Below are 18,798 nucleotides of genomic sequence, written 5' to 3' on the forward strand. Positions count from 1 at the left end.
CATGGTAAAAAACAAGAGGCTGAACTTTGGTGTCATAAAATGCACTGGTGTTCTAATGCCTCCCCAGGCATGTTGGAAACAGCTGAGATTTCTGATCACATACCAGATTCTGTATTTAAGGAGAGAAATCTTAGACTTGTAATGCTATTTTCCCTCATGCTAGGCACAGGCTATGATGCTATATTTAGAGCTAGTGCTCTATAAGAGGAGGGGGTGTTGCACTTCTTTCATGGGTATTTGTAGTAAAGTGAAGTGAAGGCAAAACAGAACTCATCTGTAATATCCTGTCTTATTCATATGGAAAAAATAGTCAAGGAAAATAGAACGAAGGCAGTACTTTATAAAGCATCATCAACACTGAGCATTTGCAGAATTAATCCTTGTTATTTAAAATATACTGTGCAAAACTCTAGTTGTGAACACTATCTTTTGTAGAAGAGGTGAAGAACAAAAAGTGCAATAAAAAGACAATTTTAAAGAGCACCTTTGAGGAAAGCAGGAAGGAAACAGCTTTGAGGAGGCATTTGCTAGTCCTGGGTGCCTCAGTGCAAGGTGAGTAGCTGAGTCCCTTCCAGGCCTACGCTGTTGCAACTGAAAGCACTTCTAATTTCAGCTTGCACAATGGCAAACAGGAACAGGTGATTACCTCTCACCTCAGTAGCACACCACACAAGGTGTCTTTCAAACACGTCCTGGCCTATGCAGAATTTCCTAGAAAAACACCATGAAACCAGGAGCTGGGTGTCGACTGCTTGGCTCAAAGTGCTCTGGACTGGGAGTTGCCTACTGGCTGCTGCAGGAATCTCTTTTATCCACTTACCCATCAAGAGGACAATAATTCCTCTAGAACAGTCCCAGCACTAAACCTGCATTCTAAGCAGATCACAGTGTGTCTCTTCTATTAAGCTTAACTTTCACCACAGTCCCTGCTTCTGTCAGAGAGTAAGAGTTGTTGAAAAGACACAAAACATGCCCTCTGCTTCCCACCATCTGTAAGGTTCCTGCACCTGTTTTGTGACCTCGCTGCCAGGCAAGAGAGACAAAAGGATAGATAAGAAGAGGTTTTATATTACAGTGAAAAGTTCTTTCATACTCCAAGCTCTCTAAAAATACATTCTCGAGAATTATGCAACTTTTAAAAATTCCATTTGCCCTCCCTTTTTGCTCAGCATCCATATGAATGACGTTTCTTTTTCCAAGTTGTATTTCTAGTAATACATAAATGGTGTAGGAAGAGACATAAGCTCAGTGACGTGCGTGGTCAGGAACTTTGCTGATGACTCCACTACCTTTAAGGCCTTTTACCCATCTCACCCTTGGCTGAGTGCTGGAGTATTTGCTATTTAGTTGGTGTTACCAAGTGCATACACAATCACAACATGGTTGTTGCACACTCCAAGCTGTGAGGTCTCACATAAACCAGCCTTTGAGGCACTGGCTGAGCCACCACCTTCTCCCCTGCTTGCAGGGTTGCAGTGCCTCAGAGATCAGTGAACAGCACAGCAGCTCCCATCTACAAGTTTAGTTAGGGAGGACTAAAACAGTTTTGAAATTACAAAATAGGTAGCAGAAAATTAAACATAGATGTTACTGGAGAAAACCACTAAAAAGTCATTAAAGATAAAAGTAAGTTAAACACGTTTCCTGGGGAGGGAGGGCTGGGGTATCACCTCCAGCCTTGCTGTATTCACCTTGTGTTTTTGTGAGGTATTTTTTTACAGAAGGAAACCACTCACCCAGTACTACTGTGTGCCCACCGATGTGTTCCCTCCATGCTGGTGAGGGCATTGGAAAGTCCTGCTTTCATGAGGCAAAACGTGGTGGCCCCACTGCCCTTGGCTCCTGTCCTCTTCTTCAGGCAAACCTGAACTTACAGCTGTGTCTGCCCACAGGATTTATTGCTGCTGTACAAAGAAATCCACTCAGCCTCAAAGCAATCACAACAGCAGCATCAGGTAAAGGAAAAACCAAACACGCCACAAAACTGAGTATTGTCAACTTCAACTTTAATAACTGAACCATCACTTTTTTACCATTTCAGTAATAACTTTAAGGGGAATAAAAACTTCCCTACAAAAATAAAACTAAGCTTGTCAAAATTATAAATAGTTTAAATGGTTGTATTTAAAGACATACATTTTAATGTTTCCCTGCATTTCCCCTCCCACTATCATTTAATCATTCTGGTACCATCATATCATGACATGAAAACAGTTTTGCAAAAAAAGCTTTTGACAGTTCAAAAAGAAAAAAAGATAAAACTGGTAAGGCATGACCATTTCATTTAAATTAAAGCTGCTGTAATTGCCAGTGTGTAGAACCAAAAAAGAACAAAGTCAACCCCACACATGACATCTTACAATAATTAACTGTGGACTAAGACAAAATTAAAATATAAGTTTATTTTGGTCCCCCACCCCGTCCCCTCCACCCCAAATCAAGATTCATAGTGCATACAACACTGATTGAGGTTTTGGGCTAAAGTAAATGCAGATGTGCCTACTGAAAAAGACTGATAGTGTAGTTCAAGTAAAATCAAAAAATTCACATATTTTTATACTCCACTTTTAAACTCAAACAGTGTTTAAATCTGAGCAACAGATGGTTCAATATTGACAGTGATTATGTAATGATTACATAGCTATGGGCAGATACATAAGTAGATGTTAACACAATACCCACCAACATGCTGCTGCATTCCTAGAAAAACAAACTGTAACAAAACACAAAAGCATTCCCTGAACCATTATAAAGTGTCTCACTTGAGGATAATGTTACTAACTCACACATGCACTACAATGTTACATGTGAAATTAAACAAACAACATATGCCTTATATATACTTTATCGTTAGTCCTACTCTTAATTTCTCTTAACCCTTTAAAAAATGATTGTCTCATAAAGCTTGCAAATTCTTTTTACCAAAAAAAATTCTGTGAAGAGTTTTTAAAAATCTTACTAAAGAAAGCAAACAAAGGCACAATTACATCAAATTAAGGGGAAGAACAGAAGTATCTTGGAGTTTCACACAGTATCCATTAGATGTCACCAAAGTTTTAACAATTCCTTGGGAATTTAAAACAACTTTAGAACTGAGGGAAAAAAAAAACCCCTTCTGCTGCTCTTCAATCTTTAGCACTCCTCCACTACCCCACCCCACCAGTATATAACTGATTTCCTCTCTGGCATGATAATGACTGAAGTATCAGTCACTCAATCTGCCTCATGCTTCTATTGCACACCCACTTCTTTGGTTTCTATTGAATGTGCTTTTTTAGATAAATAACTCAGAACAACAATAATATTTACACTAAAGTAAAAGGTTTTCTTGCTACATTTTTCCTACTTTTAAATCAAGTAAATCAGCAGTTTGCAGAATTGAATAATCAATTTTTCAATTAAGAGTTTGAAAACCATAAGGGAAAAAAACCTTCTGAATTACTAAAAGCCAGAGTTACTAAGCTCAGTCATCAACACAGATAATAAATGTTAATTTTCTGCTGAGCTAGAAACATGAACAAGAAATTTTACTTTCTTTGCCTGACTGAGCCTTTAACAAACAAAGAAGCAGGGGTAGCTATTTTTGCCTTTCAGATATGATAATTCAAACTTATCCAGCCTAAAAATGGATTGCTGAGCCAGAGGAAAGATCTGACTTAAAATAAAAACCAAATGCATCTGTAGTTGTAGCTTATGTCTGAACACTCACTAGATGGGTATTTCTCACAGAGTTATCTGAGACATGGACCATTTTGCAGAATTCAAGTAAGCAGCTTTTTAGCTTTGCCACACTTTTCAACCCCCCACTGTGCATTTATGGAACCAGTTTCTCCAATAATGACTTGAATGTGCAGCTCCATTTGCATTCTTACCTTTTGCTTCTCATTCTTTCCCACTATTTCATTATCTTTATTTCTTTTCCAGTGTGGATTTATGCAGTTAAAAACCATACAACTTATTCACAATATTATAACATCCTAAAACTTCAACCTTGGAGAATTAGTATTTTAACTTCCTCTGTGTAAATACTATTTGCATTTAAAACCAGTCCTCCTCTGTCAGCTACTACAGTTCTCCTCCCTCAACTCTTACCTTCTTTTCAACTTTCTCTTTACCTTCTCCAGAAAGGCCACTTTAAAGTTTTCCACAAATTTCACAGTACAAACCGCAAGATCTCATGAGCCTTCCATCTACAACAGTTCTCTCACATGTTATACAGTAACTATTTGATAACAGAAAGGTAGTGCAAATCAATTTCATCTGAAAGATAGTGCTCCAACTAATTCTCATCCAGACGGTTTTAATAAATTTTTTAACTCATCAATTTGCACATCCTTACTTGTAAAGCTACCATTAAGCAAAGAAGAAAAAAAAATCTTTTTCATAGCATCCTAAAAAATTTCTTACAGTTTCACAGCTTGCACCAAGATAACCTGGAAAACTCCCTAGGAACACAGAGGATTGCAAACTGATGTACAAACATGCAGAATCCCTTACTTGTGGGTGTAAGATGCTAAGTGACCTGGCTTATGGAACTAAGTCTATAGCAAAATTCAGGTACCCTGGCATCACAAACAGTCTTCGGAATAAAGAAAACTACTCTCTGCTGCTCTCTGTACGTTGGGTTTGGCATGCTATACTGACATTTGGTAGCGTGCGTTTTTCCTGAGTGTCCTTTGGCCCCCTCTTAACCAGGTTTCAGAACCCCACGAAGGGCTTCTTCAAGTTTGCCCCTGTAAGCTGCGTAACGGTTCTTCAAGATTTGCAGTTGGTCATTTTCCTCTTTGTCCAGTATACGCAAGAAGTTTTTCAGTTCAGGAATACTAAAAGCTTCCCACTGGAAAGACGAGAAAAGAATGGCTGAGATGAATGAGAAACATACAAATCATTTATATATTTTTAAACAAAACACTCCAAAAAATTTCAAACTGAAACAGCATGAGGCACCCTCCTTATACATATTAAGGAATCTGAAAACTCTTCACTCTTTTAAACTGTTTTTTGTTCTGCAAATAAGGACAGGTCAGTCTAACCACAAAGGAAACATTTACAAAAGGAACAAAGTAAATTAGCAAGAAATAAACCCAAAATCTGCTTTCAGAAAATGGACTGTCTTGTCAGCACAGCTCAAGCAGAAGCCAACCCATCCATAAAGTAACACAAGCACGGAACCAGCACGGGTATGACATACCATGACTTCTCCAGTTTCATGCTCACGTAGAACAAAACTGAGCATTTCTGTCCTGGGGCCTGCCACCAAGCGCAGGTAGAGGGGACGTTCTCTGTCTGATAGCTTGCATGTATAAACTGCAGGAGAAGGAAATCAGAGTAATTATTATCTTTACTAACAATATTTCAAAAACTTTGAATGACTAACACTAGCTAATGTTAGAAAATCTCAGAGAGATGCAAGGGTAGCCACAAAATTTACACCTTGTACGCGTTAGTCTACATAATGGTTTTGAGTTAATGAGTTTCAGGGAGGAGATGAGCAGGTGACTGATGGTGACAGTGCAACACTGCATTCACATAGGAATGAAATGGCCTCCAGTCAACACAGTACACTACCTGAATACATGCAAGGGTAAAAAAAACAATGCAAGAAAAAAATACAACACAGATCTGTTGCTATATATATCTAAGCATTTAAGATATCAGAGCTGCAGTAACACCATTCTGATACTTTTTCCACTGAAAATCTCAAACACAAAGTCTAAAAGATAACAGTGTCTGCCGGACATGGTGTGACTGACAGCCAGATACATGTGAACTCCTGAAACTGCTCTCAATGTCCATGGAAGAAGGCAGATTCTAAGAACAAGAACACAATGTTGGCAAAATGCAGCTTTCCTTAAAAACGTATTTTCCGTCTTCCTGTATTTCCAATCACAACCTCTAAAAGCAGCCAGTGAACTGGGAGGGCCATGTGCAGTAATTAACACACACAAACACATGTGCCAATGACAGTCATCACCTCGAGAGCTGAGGACCTGAGGCTCCTCAGACACCAGGGTTTCTCATTTTAAAAATCTATCTTGTAATTTAATCTCACAACCCCACAGTGTATCAGGGTAGCTGAAATTTAGAGCCTTATAAGGTGGCATAAAAGAAAATGGACTTCAGGGCACAGGAGATCTGTGCAAATGTTTCAACAGGTGACTTTGTCTTTTGGGAATTATCCTGAAACATCCCCAAATTGTTTACTCTCCTATACATGCTACTTTTCGTAAGGAAAAAAGAGAGCAAGATTGTCATCTCCATTTATCTGAGTCCTCCCACCTGGCTTATTTTAACTATTACTGTAACACAACTCCCTCCCCAAGCCCCTCCATTACCAAAATGCCACAAGTTTTGCTTATACCTTGATCTTCCTTGTGACAGCGTTTATAAAGTGCAAACTTCGCAGGGTTGTCAGCCACAAAGAACTTTTTGAGCAAGGCCTCGATAACCTCACGCACAGTGTTGGTGCTGCTGATGTGCAGGGTATTCACGCAGCCGTCCGGCAAGTAAAAGGCAGTTTCGTTATTGCTGTGAGCACACCTGCCCTGGCTCTGGGAGGACTGCACAGTGATCGGTCTGCATAGTTCCATCTGGACTTTGATGAAGCCAGTGTAAATCCCATTTGCATTCTGCAGCAAGAGCAAAGTACTGAACTGTTAAAATTAGCAATGACCAGTTGTGACATTAACAGTGGAGGAGGCAGATTAAAAAACTGGTATGAACAGAATTTAAATGCCACTGCAATATATGACATCTTGTAGGAAAGGTATGGCTTCAGTAATCAGTTATTCCTTCTGGTATATCTGCTGAATATTAATTTTGCTTACTAAAAACTATTGAATATTTTTTCTTATTAATAACTGTTGAATTCTAAGAATATTAGGACCTCATCAAGCAAAAGGTACAAAATACTAGTGGTAAGTTTTCACATTAGGAGAGAACTATGAAGTGAAAAAGACCATTAACAGCCACCTTTAACAACAGATTTTGTGCAGAAAATACAGAAATTATCTCCCCCCTTTTCTCTGTACTTGTCAACTTAATTTAAGACCTTTAGATGCCCAAATCCTGTTGCAATCAAAAACAAACAAAAAAATCACAATAAATGCCAATCTATCAACATGCAAAACTATTTATTCCAGTTGCTTCTGAAAGACAAAACCGATCAAACCTTACTGAGCTAGAAAACTTCTGACAATCTGGTTTGAAGCATAGTAAGTCCTGATCCACACGGAAACACATAACAAACATTTTTTTAGTACACAGTCATATGGTTTAGCATATAACAGAATTTCAAGATTTCCATATACACACACAGGAATACATCATGTAGAAAATCTGGACGGTGTAACAACTGAGTAACAGTTTGCCAAGCAGAGAGATGTGAGTTCTATTAGTATGGCCTTCAGTAGGCTGGACTGAGTATTTGACCAGGTTGGCAATCCTTGGAAATGAGAAGTCCATGTATTTCAGTCCATATTGTCTGTGCCCTCAGGGCAGGGGGAAGGAAAGTCTCCTCATGCTGAAAATCTATATGACTACTCTGAAAATTAAGTCTCCTTTAATACATAAATGCACATTTTAACTTTCCTCATTGGTTGAGCATCTTGATCAGACACCCCCGACAAAAATTTACCTACACAAACAAGATAAATACATCTTCATTTTTACCATCTGAGCATTTTCATCTAACAAACCTACTTCTCAGTGTCCACTGACAGTTACACATGTTTCAAACTACATCCATTTGGTTTTACTACAGTTTGTTTTGATCCACATAAAAGAATTACGTAAGAACATTTCCAACATGAAAATTTCCAGAATCTAAGGAATTGTCTCTTACAAAATCATTAAAACAGAGACAATTTTGTATGTCAGGTGCTGAGAATAAAATGATTCACAATGTGCCACAAAGTTACAGCTCAATTGCTCCTTTTAAAAATTACAGTTCTAGGCAAAACTTACCAAGGTCATCTTTAATTTATCAGTGACAGATGAATTATAGCTTTGTATCTTTTCTTTAACTTCTTCTTTGCTGAGATAAACATGAGGTTCCCTCTCCTTCTCAACATCCTTCAAAAACAAAAGAGACAGCAGTATTAAAAAGCAAAATAAAATTATTTTAGATTCTGGATATGAACATTCTTAGGTCTAATGGTAATTATTCCACAGAGGCTCAACATAGCAGTAATGAGAAGGGATTCACACGTTAAGCAAATCAAACAGAACACTTGGACTGAAGGGAGATGGGTTAAATCAACACACCCAAAAGACACCTGTCCCCTTTTTTGCCAGCTGTTTTCATTCAAAATTAGCACCAGTATGTAAAACAGCTCAGCTCATTTTATGGCTTGCTTTGCTCATGTCAGTGCCATGCCATACTGTTAAGAACACTGCTACAATTTTCATGGGACATTACTTGGGGGGGAAAAATAGGTATTTCTGAACAAATGAAGAGTATGTAAGAAAATAGCAGCACATACTAACAAGTAACACCAATGATCCCAGCATGTAGCAACAACACAACAGCATCCCTGAATTCCAACGCAACAGACAGTATGTTACGTACAGGGTCACTGCCTACTGCGCGAACCATCACAAGTAACTCTGCAGAGTTACACCAACTTCATGTTTTTTCCATGGGGAAAGCCCTATTTAGATTTTTCAGCTGCTGCTTTTATGAGGTTGCTATGGATTTTACGTGCGGCAATAAAATACATCCCTGAAATTGGATTTTTTCCAAACAAACATTTGTTCCCAATCCATATTCCTGTAGCAAACCAGTGTTATAAATACACTGCAGTTTCTACCACTAGCACAAATGCCATATATAGTACGAAAGAGTTTCAGCTCTCAGCTTTAGTGATTTAAGACTTCACTTAGAAAAGGAGAAGCTTTGAAGAACCTCGATGCTTTCAGAGAACATCTGAACACATGGACAAACCACTGAGTCGCAGTGTACCATCTGTCCTCACAGGCACATCCCAACAGAGCCCATCCTGAGAAAGCAATTCCCTGACTTCAGTGGCCAGTCCTGTATCACAGTCTACTGGACACCACTCGGTACACACCTTTGCAGACACTTCAGTTTGCCAACACAGCCTCAAAAATGAGCACATCTGTTGTGGCAGTGGAAACTTCCATTTGCCAGAAAGAATCTGCAAAACTTCTTCTGTCTCCTAATTTAAAATCAGCCACTTTTAGCTCTTTTGGGCTTAGTTTTGCTTTTCCTTGATGCCATTTCACTAAATGATATGCTGGAGCAGAATTTTTTCCCATAGTTAGAAAAAGAAAGATGTGGTCTGAATAAAGAACTGCAAGCCGGAAACTTTTATTTCACAGATAAAGAAACCAAGGCAAAAAAAGGAACACCAGTGAAATACAATTCTGCCATAAGTACAACTCTAAGACTGTGTAGCATCTTGCACAGCTGCCAGACCCCACCTAATATATTACAAATACCAGATTACTGAACATTTTCAGAATTCAAATCTCTATTCTCAGTAGAGAAATTAAGCCTTTTTTGCCCTCTTATTTTTCACCCTTCCCCTCTCCCAAACTGCCATAGTAAGGACAGACACAGCTTTACCTCAACTGCCCACTTCATCTCCCCAAAAGCCCTTACAGCTCTGTAGTATTTTATTTGGGGGCAAACAAAGCAGGCACAGAAGGGGAAAAGAAAGTGTATTACTAAAGACAGGAGACAGTCTGCAGACTTCTGGTATTGGCCATCCACATGATGGATTTCAAGAATAGAAGCTTTAACATGGAACGTTCCCAGTCTGTGTAACTGCAGACAAATCCCTTCACACGGATACCAGCCAAGACTCACCTCTCAGAGACAAGGCCATTGTGGAGTTCATACCTCTCCAATTCATTAACACTATAGATACCAAACTTCCAGTAATGGGCACCTCAGTTTTAATATTTATTACTAATTAATTTCTGATTGTTCAAGCAGGTACCTACTCTACTGTAGCCAATTGTCACCATGATTACTGAAGTAATCCACAACATCCATTACTAGCAAGAAAAATACTAACCACGAAAGAGGAAAAAACTCACTTTTTTGTTCAAACCTGACCCTCTGTTTAAGAAAAATAATAAACAAAAAAACAAACACTTCACATTACCTTCTGTGCACCTCTAAGTTTAATTTCACAAAAAGGACTTTTATTAACTCTAGATGACAAAAAGAGTTTATTGCCTTTAATGGCAATGGCATAGGGTAAGTTCACAAGGCTGACAGCTAGAAAACAACGTGTATATGCATTATTAAAACAAACAAACAGACAAGCAAACAAACAAACAAAAACAAAAAACCCCTCCCTCCACCTTCCTGAATTAGTAAGTATGAACAGACAGCAAGAAACTTTCTCCTGTTTTCATATGCATTTCTGCTCTCCTAAGATGACACATTTTTTGACCCAAGTGACAGTAATTTGGTCTGGCTAGAAAAGACACAAGCCCATGAGCTCAACTCTGGTCCTGGGGATTGCCATGGAACCAGCCATGACAAGCAAAACCCAAGCATAGCATTCAAGTGAGCTAATTTCCAATAGGATTGCTCTGGTGGTGCCTTGTAGTCAACCTGCTTAGGTGTGGCTCTGCTACAGAGCAGTGGGCCATGGGGCATCACCAAAGAGCTGTCATTCCCTCAGCTGAATTAGACATGATTCCATACTTGAACAGACCACAGGAGTTTCACCTCCTTGCAGTGGCACTCGAGGCCAGCCAATTTTGGCAAAGTTAATTAAGCACACAGAAAACACCTCTCTGTGTTTACGCAAAAGCTGAGATTGCCTCCTTCTGTGGCGCACTGCCAACAAACGTAACTATAACTCTTTCTCTAAACAATCAAAGCCTGTGCCTCAATTAATTTAAACAGCATATAAATTATGCAAACCTGTGAACTGAATACAAAGAAGGACCACAGAGATTAAAACATAAATGAACAGACCCAAAATCATTCAAGAAAATTACTATACATAATAGTCAGAAACACTGTTTACCTCAATCATCATTTTCCATCCTAGTCTACCCTCTTGGACCATCAAGACACCTGACAGTGAACAATGAAGACTTGTGCCCCAGGAGAGGAAACAACTCAAAGGCCACTGGAAACCAAAGCCTGAGATCTTCATGAATTAATCTGGAGATCCCCTCCTGCTCCCACACAAAAGCCCAAAACACTCCAATTGCTCACACATCAGGGCACAAACTTCAACAAGGCGAACAAAAACTCCTCACTAGCTAAACACCAGCACTTAGAGAAAGTCACACTGCTGTCACACAGACTGAATAGACAGTAAATCCCACATGAATGCTGTCAAGAGAAAGCTAACAAAGGAACACCTCACTGGGTTTACTATGAACAAGAAAGCCTCTCTGCCCACCATGATTCACTGGGTCAGCTGCTCTCAGTGAGTATCATTAAGCACAACACACAGATCTGAGGTACCTGTGCATTTTAATTTTCCTAATTGTACTTAACTAACATGCAAAGAGAAGCTGACAAGATGTTATACAGGAGTTTTTTTCCCCCAATTTTACTGGAGCTGAACTGCTCTCTGTATACACTGACACTTAAATTTTGTTATACAGCTTTGTCTAGCCCTGTCAGAAGTTAAAATACGCAAGTCTTCTTTCACCAGCGTAGCTGGGTGGAGAAAGACTTAGCAAACTCATTTTCCAGAAGAAACAATAGGTCCTTCATAAGAGGATCCACTAAATGAAAATATATCCTCTGTTAGCTTGCTTCTGTCTAGCAGATTAAATTCCACTTTGTTATCTCATCAGGTAAATGTATTACTCCTGAAGACCTTGCGTTATCCAATACAACAGCAGAGTCACGGCAGTAATTAATTCATCTCTACCACCATGCTTTACAATGTGCTTCTAACACCTTGCTCTTGAAAAGGCCACCAAGTAGCTGAAGCCACACCTGCTCAGGGTGGGACTACAGGGACAGCAATTACTCATTCCAAAGTCAGCTGTTTTAAACAAAGGAGCCAGGACATTTTGGAGATGAGATCTGGCACAGCTTCTCACAGCCAGTGCACTGCTGAGGCACGAGGGGAGCACGATTCAGCTCAGACGCAGCTGATTCATCTGCAGCTCCCTACAGAACACCCAGTGTGCACGTCTCACTCACAAAGCCTGCACGCTGGGAACTGTGAAATGTCTTTCTTCAGAAGTTAGGCCCGGTGATGAGTTTCCTAACCACAGATCCTTCCTCATGTCACAGCAGCAGAGTGAAGTAAAAGCACAACCAGAAGAGCAGTTCACGCTGTCTCCTTCTGTCCACCAAGACATGGACATTGCTGGGCTTAACAACGGCACTTTGGGGTGCTACTGTTCAAACAATGAACTTTCTCTACAAAACAATGTACAAGTATTTCAATGTTATAAATAAAATGAAATATATAGAACTGAACCTGAGACAAGTGAGATTCTTCCATCACCTAGACAAATTATATTCTCAGTAATGTGTGCCATGTTTCCCTTTCTATACCAGGCCCAGGTAAGCATTTTCACAATCAGAACTCCTGGTCTCCTTCCATTTCCTGCTCCTCATGTAACCTGCTACTTTTCCTCCATCCAGCACAAATATGAAAGATAAAAACTAATCTTGAGACAGCTGAATACATCCGAATCCATACAGATGATGTCTAAAACACTAATTCTAGTCTGAGCTACTAACTTTTACAAAAATCATGCTGTCCTTCCCAGCACTTACAGGGCACACCATTGACAGCCATTTGTATTAAAACCATTTCTCAGGTCAACCAAAGCAGCATTTCATTCTCAAATGAAATTCCTAAGCAACAGCTGCCAGTAAGAGGGAAATGAGGCAAGTGCTTTCATTTTCCCAAGGGGAATAGCTGGTCTTTCATTAGAGCTCTTGATGCAATGCCCCTTCACAGTTCTGCTTCCTCTCAACAAAAAGGGCAGAAAACGTTTTTTCTCTCTCGCCCCCACCCCCATGCTCATCTCATTTGTTGTAGCACAGATGTTTAGAGAAGCAGCACTCTCTTTTAAACATTTACACCCAGTGCAGAGCCCTAGCTGAGACTAGCTCAGCATGAATCCTCAAGAAACACAACTAAAACTGCACAAATTACAATTAAAGTGAAGTGCAAATCAAGCTGTGGTCCCAAAAAAGGAGAATTGCATCACATCGGGGCCTTTATGAAAGCCCAAGTCTCATGGTTGCTGCCAAACTATAGTCCTGCATGCATTAAGAAAGCACTGATAAACTCAACAGCCAGCAATCTGCTATGGGGTGAGGCTGAGAAAAAGTTCCACACAGAAAACTCCAAAGCCATGAAGCTTGTTTCCTCAGAATCCCTGCCTTGAGTCACGTGTGTGCCTTACCCAAACTGCTACTGCAGTCTGTTCAGGAAGGGATACAAGAAAGCCTCTTTCTTCTATGCAACCTGCTATTTTCACAAAACTTCAAGAAACTAGCACTTCTTGAGGGATGGAGAACCAAGCTCCTCTTAATACTCTTAATATCTCAGCTTGAAAAACAAAGTAAAATATAACAGACAAAAGGCTAAACCTATCCCAGGAACATACATAAGGTAAAGAAATCTGAAGAATCAAAGACCTATGGGAACTCAAGTCAACTAAGACATGTCAGTCCCTATCTCCAGATTTCACATTGCATATTAATGCCACATACACAACAGCCATGATTCAGTCAGATTAATGGAGATGCCCTGATCTTGCTATAAATTGTGGCTGCAAAAAACTTTTGAAATAAAGCACTGAGGGTTTCGCAAACAAGAAATGCAGCCTAATCTACATTTAAAAAAAAAAGTCTTATTTAGTCATAATAATTTCAGCTAGTGCATCCTACTTACATCATGTTTGTATTAGAAAAAGGTTATAACTAAGAGTGCTATCATACAACAAAGAAAGGAAGGCAAACAGAAAAATTCTGATGTCAGCTGTTGCTCCTTCCACAAGCAACATCCCTCTCTTTTCTACAGCCAGGCAGCACTCCCACGGAAAAGAAAGAAACTGAAACCTCTCTTTTGAGAGCACAGCAGCTTTGTCAGGGACAGCAATCTCTCCTTCCATCCTGGGACAAGCCTGCACTCAGGACATGTGCTCTTCCTTCATCTGAAACCCTGAGACTCAGCAGGTGGAGACACTGGTCACATCCATCCACAGAAAACCAGTCAGAGACACCAGTAGCCAGAAAGGTATGGACAAGACCAACTGGGAGCAGGGTAGCCAATGAGAAGCATTAACATCCAAGCAGCTTCAAGCTTTGCACCTTATCATTTAGCTGCACCTTGAAATGTTTGCATCCTCCTGAATGAGGCTGCTCTCTGGGTCAGGGAAAGGGGAATTTTTCTGACAGGACAGATGTGGGCAGAATAATTTCTGTATCTTCTTGTACCTTTTGGTTTCTGCACTCAGTGAGATCCAGTTCCCACAGTGGCATACAGGGCAAGGAAGCAGTCTCTTTTCTAGAAAAGCATTTTGTTTTTCTAAGCAGGTTTTGCTCTCAGGAGTCTTAAACAAGGAACCTGACAGAGCTCAAGAACAGCCTGCACCATGTCGTCCTGAGGGAGCAAAAGTGGCACCCTCCCAAGTCAGGTCTATGGTGCATCCAGCCTTCTCCAGCCTGATATTCTGCCTTCCAGAACAGCAAAAACAAAGGCTATTTCGAGCGAGCACGTGAGCCTTTTCTGTAGGCTCTCTGCTGGCATCCACAAGTGCTGCAGCAGGAATTCAGAGGGCACCTCCCTTCCGAGTCTGTTCAGTGTCCATTTATGGCCTGATGCCTGTGCATCCACATCAACCCTTTTTGAACCCGCCGACACTGTTGGGCTCTACACTTCCTGCTGCAGCAAGTTCCAGAAATTCATGACAGCAGTGTGAAGAAGTACTGCTATCTGCTTTAACCTGATCTTCTACTAAGACAGAAGATAACTACTGTTAAACACATGGAGCGCTCCTTAATCCTAATATGGCAGGATCTGGTGAACCGGCATTTCACATTCACCTCATACGTTACCCTTTGTGATTTGGTAAATCATGATCACTCACACACCTCCTCTTTTCTTCTCCGAAATGAGGAGCCTTGAACTCCTTTTACTAAGCTGGTTGCTCCATCCTTTCAATCGTTTTACACCAGGGTGACTAACCACAGTAAGCCCTTCCTGGGATGTGGGGACCAAAGCTGCATCAGAACTTGCAACACAGGTGCACCAAAGCCCAGATGCTCTTTGTTTATACATCTGTATGCTACAGGTCTATAAAAAATCTTAACCTGTATCCATGATGCAATGTGGAAGGCCTCCATTCCAAGGTTCTCCCATAGAGGTTAAACAAATTCCCATGCAACTACCACAGTTCATAATTTTATCATAACTTTACCAGATACAGGCATTACAGGTAGTAAGGAAATACTTGTTACTTTCAGGCTATTTTCAGTTTGTCCAAGTACCACCACACCACATGGCTTGGCATGCTCATGAAATCACTGAATAACAAAGTAAAGCATTATGGCTCCTGTCTGACCCCTCTGATGTAAACAGTCAGATGTTTATATGGTGAATATTTTCAAGCAGCAGAGAAACAAAACAAGAACTGTAACTTTTTTTTATTCCTTTTAAAAATTATTTTCCTTCCAACAGAGGCAATATAAACACAGCTCACGTTCAGGCATTGTGAAAGGAAGGCTAGGAAAAAACGTATTTGTTAGTGACATTAGCATTACTGTTCAAGTTTCATTTAAGTTTATCATGACCTCACCTCTGAAAACCCCTGGTTACAAACCCTGTCATACCCTACATGGCTGTACTTTAGCTACTGGCATGCAACCCAGTTTTAAAAAACCAGCCATCTGTTTAAAGTGAAAACCAACTGTACAAATAATAGTAACTGAGGCTTAGCAGTAGATTTTGTCCACAAAGACAACAGATTTTACACATATCTGTATATTTCTCCCCCTTCGTATTATGACATATTTTTAAACAAATATATTACATTATTTAAATAATGTTTAACAGCTGTTTCAGTTTTGCAAATTTCAGTAAAGCTAGACATAAGAAACATCACAAACAGTAAATCTCCCTCAGGTCTCCTCTCCAGAAAGTGTGAGTTTTATCTGCTGGCTACTTAAGCACATAAGGGGTTTTTTTAAATGAACTAAAATGGATTACCAGCCTCCGTGACCTGTGCAACAAAATCCAGCTCTTAACAGACAGTTAGGAAACAAGCTTATACAAGGTATTATTCTATTGAAAACAAATTAGTATATCTTGAAGGCTAAGTATCCCCTGGAACCCAGGCTATTAATACAAGTAGCCATCAAACACTTAAGTGGTATTAGGGGTCTGGGTTATTATACCACAGCATGTGACTCTGGAATGCAAGAATTCAAAATGCTGCATCCAACAGAAGGCAGGAAGAGGTTGTTTGCTATGACAACCTTCCAGGTCCTCAAATGCAGCTACCTACATTTCCCATTAAAATTGGTACTGGAAACCAACCAGCCATTCCCACAGAAGCACAAACCCCATGTGAGGCCAAGGCACCTTCCAGTCTGAGGCAAGCTCGGTCACTGCCCTTGTCTCAGCAGAAGCTGGGTGATGTGACAGCTCTTGCTAGGTGTGCCAAACACCATTTCATCTTTAGAGCAACATTCCCTTCCTGGGCTTGGTTGGGTAGTTCAAAGACTGTGTCACAAAATTATTTTTTAAGCCTTCAGACAAAACCTGCCTGTATTGAGAAAGGGCAACAACAACTTCATAACTAAGCCCAGCCATAGTGCTGGTGTTAGACAGAAGTGGTGAGCTTGCACATGGTCACAGTCCCACCAACCAAGTAATTTTTGTTTGGATTTGTTCCACTTGAAAGAAATGAAAAAACACACATCTCAAAAATGCACAGTAACAATTCTGATTAGGAAACACCATGCAATGCATTTGCTCTTCGGATATAGAGCATCCCTGAAAGTTCTCACTTATTGTGGATTCTGCAGCGAAAACAATATTCAGAAAGATGTCCTATCTTCTGAAGAAGATACTGGCCATGGGGAGGATGTAGACAGGAGTACCTTGCTTAAAGAATATACAGTTCTTCAAAATCAAAAAGTTAGTTATGTCTCTATCAACCTGGTACTGATCTCACATTTGAAACTTTTCTGAAAGTAAACAGCCCTCCTCCATCCTGTGTGCATCTCAAACCCCCACAAAATTAGGGAAGTACAACTACCTACTTTACAAAGGAAGTCTACATTTGAAAGGTCCCAAAAGCCCATAACAATAATCTTGGAGGGGGCTGAGGGGATGTTCAAAGTTGTAAGCAATCATTGGTATCTTCAGTAAAATACACAACCTCTAAGCCAAAGTAGAAGTATCTTCTTAGTATGTTAAATATGATCACAATAAAACCACCACACGTATTTACAGTCAACTTATGTAACTGCTTTATATATATATACAATACAAACAGCAAGCTAAAAACTAACCTCATCTAAAACCCCATAAAGTTTACAGTGACTGTTGCTATATTTCAAGTTAGGTTTTCATTAAATGAATCCATAAGAAGTATTGGTACAACAACACTACCTCTCTCACTGCACTTCTGTGATTAAGTTTCTACATTTGCCACAGAAATATTAAAACCCCAGTCTTTTCAAAGAGGCACCTAAATTGGATATTTCACATAGAACAGACAAAAGGAGGCACACATGCAGTCTAACCTGCATGAAGAATTTCCTCCTTCTTTCACGCTCCAGAAAATGTGTATCACCTGGTACATTTCATTAACAGTTAAAACTGTAATGACTGCACCCTTCTGTACAGTCTTTATATTGGCATGCTTTATTAAAATGGGATAGTATCCAAAAGGCTTTTCTAAAGCAGCACACTACAATCACTATCTTTACCTACCACTGCCTGATCTGATCTGGCAAAAACTCAAAGACAGAAGAGAGGAGAGGGGGCAAACTAGGCAACCATCTCAGCATTGGCACCAGGTACTAACCACAGTGCCAACTTATGTCGACCTTAATGATAGGATTGATTTTACCTCTTTTGCATCCTCAGCCTTGAGAGCTCCAATGCTTAAAAATAAAAACCAGAACATCTTAGTCAATGACCTGTCTCAAGGACGCAGCAAATAGGAATTTTTCAGTTCTTTCCACAACTTCATTCAATTTGACTGGAGCTCCACTTTGAACTTAGTAAAGCTTCAGAGCTCAGATCTGACTGCTTAAGAAGGAAAATAAAAGGCTCAAACCAGTCTTGGATTCAACTTTGATGCAACTCCCTGGTCAAAGTTATTCCTCTGACCTTGCAGATGATGAATGCAGAAGAGCATTCATGTCTTAGATGAGAAGAAATTGGCAAGGACAGTGGGCTGCTGGACCTTATCCATTTAGCCCCATTCCACCACCCACCAAAGTCCATGTCCTAGAGACCTCAAGATCACACTGGTAAGGTGGTACTCGATCCTCGGATCTCTGCATTGTGATGAAACCAACCAATTCACTAAGATTATGGCCCTGAATAAACTCATCAGCATGGTACTGATAACCTGCCTCTGAGGGGGTTTCATCTCATTTTTCTACCATCTGTTTTTTACTACTCACACATACATTTAACAGGCTACCAAGCACTTCAGTTGCAAGCAGAGTGGACTGACAAAAGGACAAGTTTTTTTGAAACTCCTAAATTCTCTAAAAACATAGACAAAATGTACTATTACCATTACAAAAATTGAAAACTGTCACCAACCTATGTCTCAACTCTTTCTGTAAAAATATGCTTG

At 39.9% G+C, this 18,798-nt stretch overlaps 1 protein-coding gene across 5 annotated transcripts in view; it reads right to left on the reverse strand.

Moving 5' to 3' along the window:
* Window positions 1-1,989: 1,989 nt before the first annotated feature.
* RASSF3 (Ras association domain family member 3) overlaps window positions 1,990-18,798 on the reverse strand; it is a 75,284-nt gene continuing 58,475 nt past the window's right edge. For all 5 annotated transcript variants that reach the window (XM_071552294.1, XM_071552293.1, XM_071552297.1 and 2 more), the window contains 4 exons: window positions 7,966-8,073; window positions 6,362-6,629; window positions 5,192-5,307; window positions 1,990-4,837 (listed from right to left, as the gene is read on the reverse strand). In XM_071552294.1, the coding sequence (XP_071408395.1) occupies window positions 4,688-4,837; window positions 5,192-5,307; window positions 6,362-6,629; window positions 7,966-8,073 (642 nt within the window). In that variant the 3' untranslated portion in view covers window positions 1,990-4,687. The remainder of the gene's footprint in view (window positions 4,838-5,191; window positions 5,308-6,361; window positions 6,630-7,965; window positions 8,074-18,798) is intronic.

This window comes from Pithys albifrons, chromosome 3 (assembly GCF_047495875.1).
Source record: "Pithys albifrons albifrons isolate INPA30051 chromosome 3, PitAlb_v1, whole genome shotgun sequence".
NCBI classification, from domain to species: Eukaryota; Metazoa; Chordata; class Aves; order Passeriformes; family Thamnophilidae; genus Pithys; species Pithys albifrons.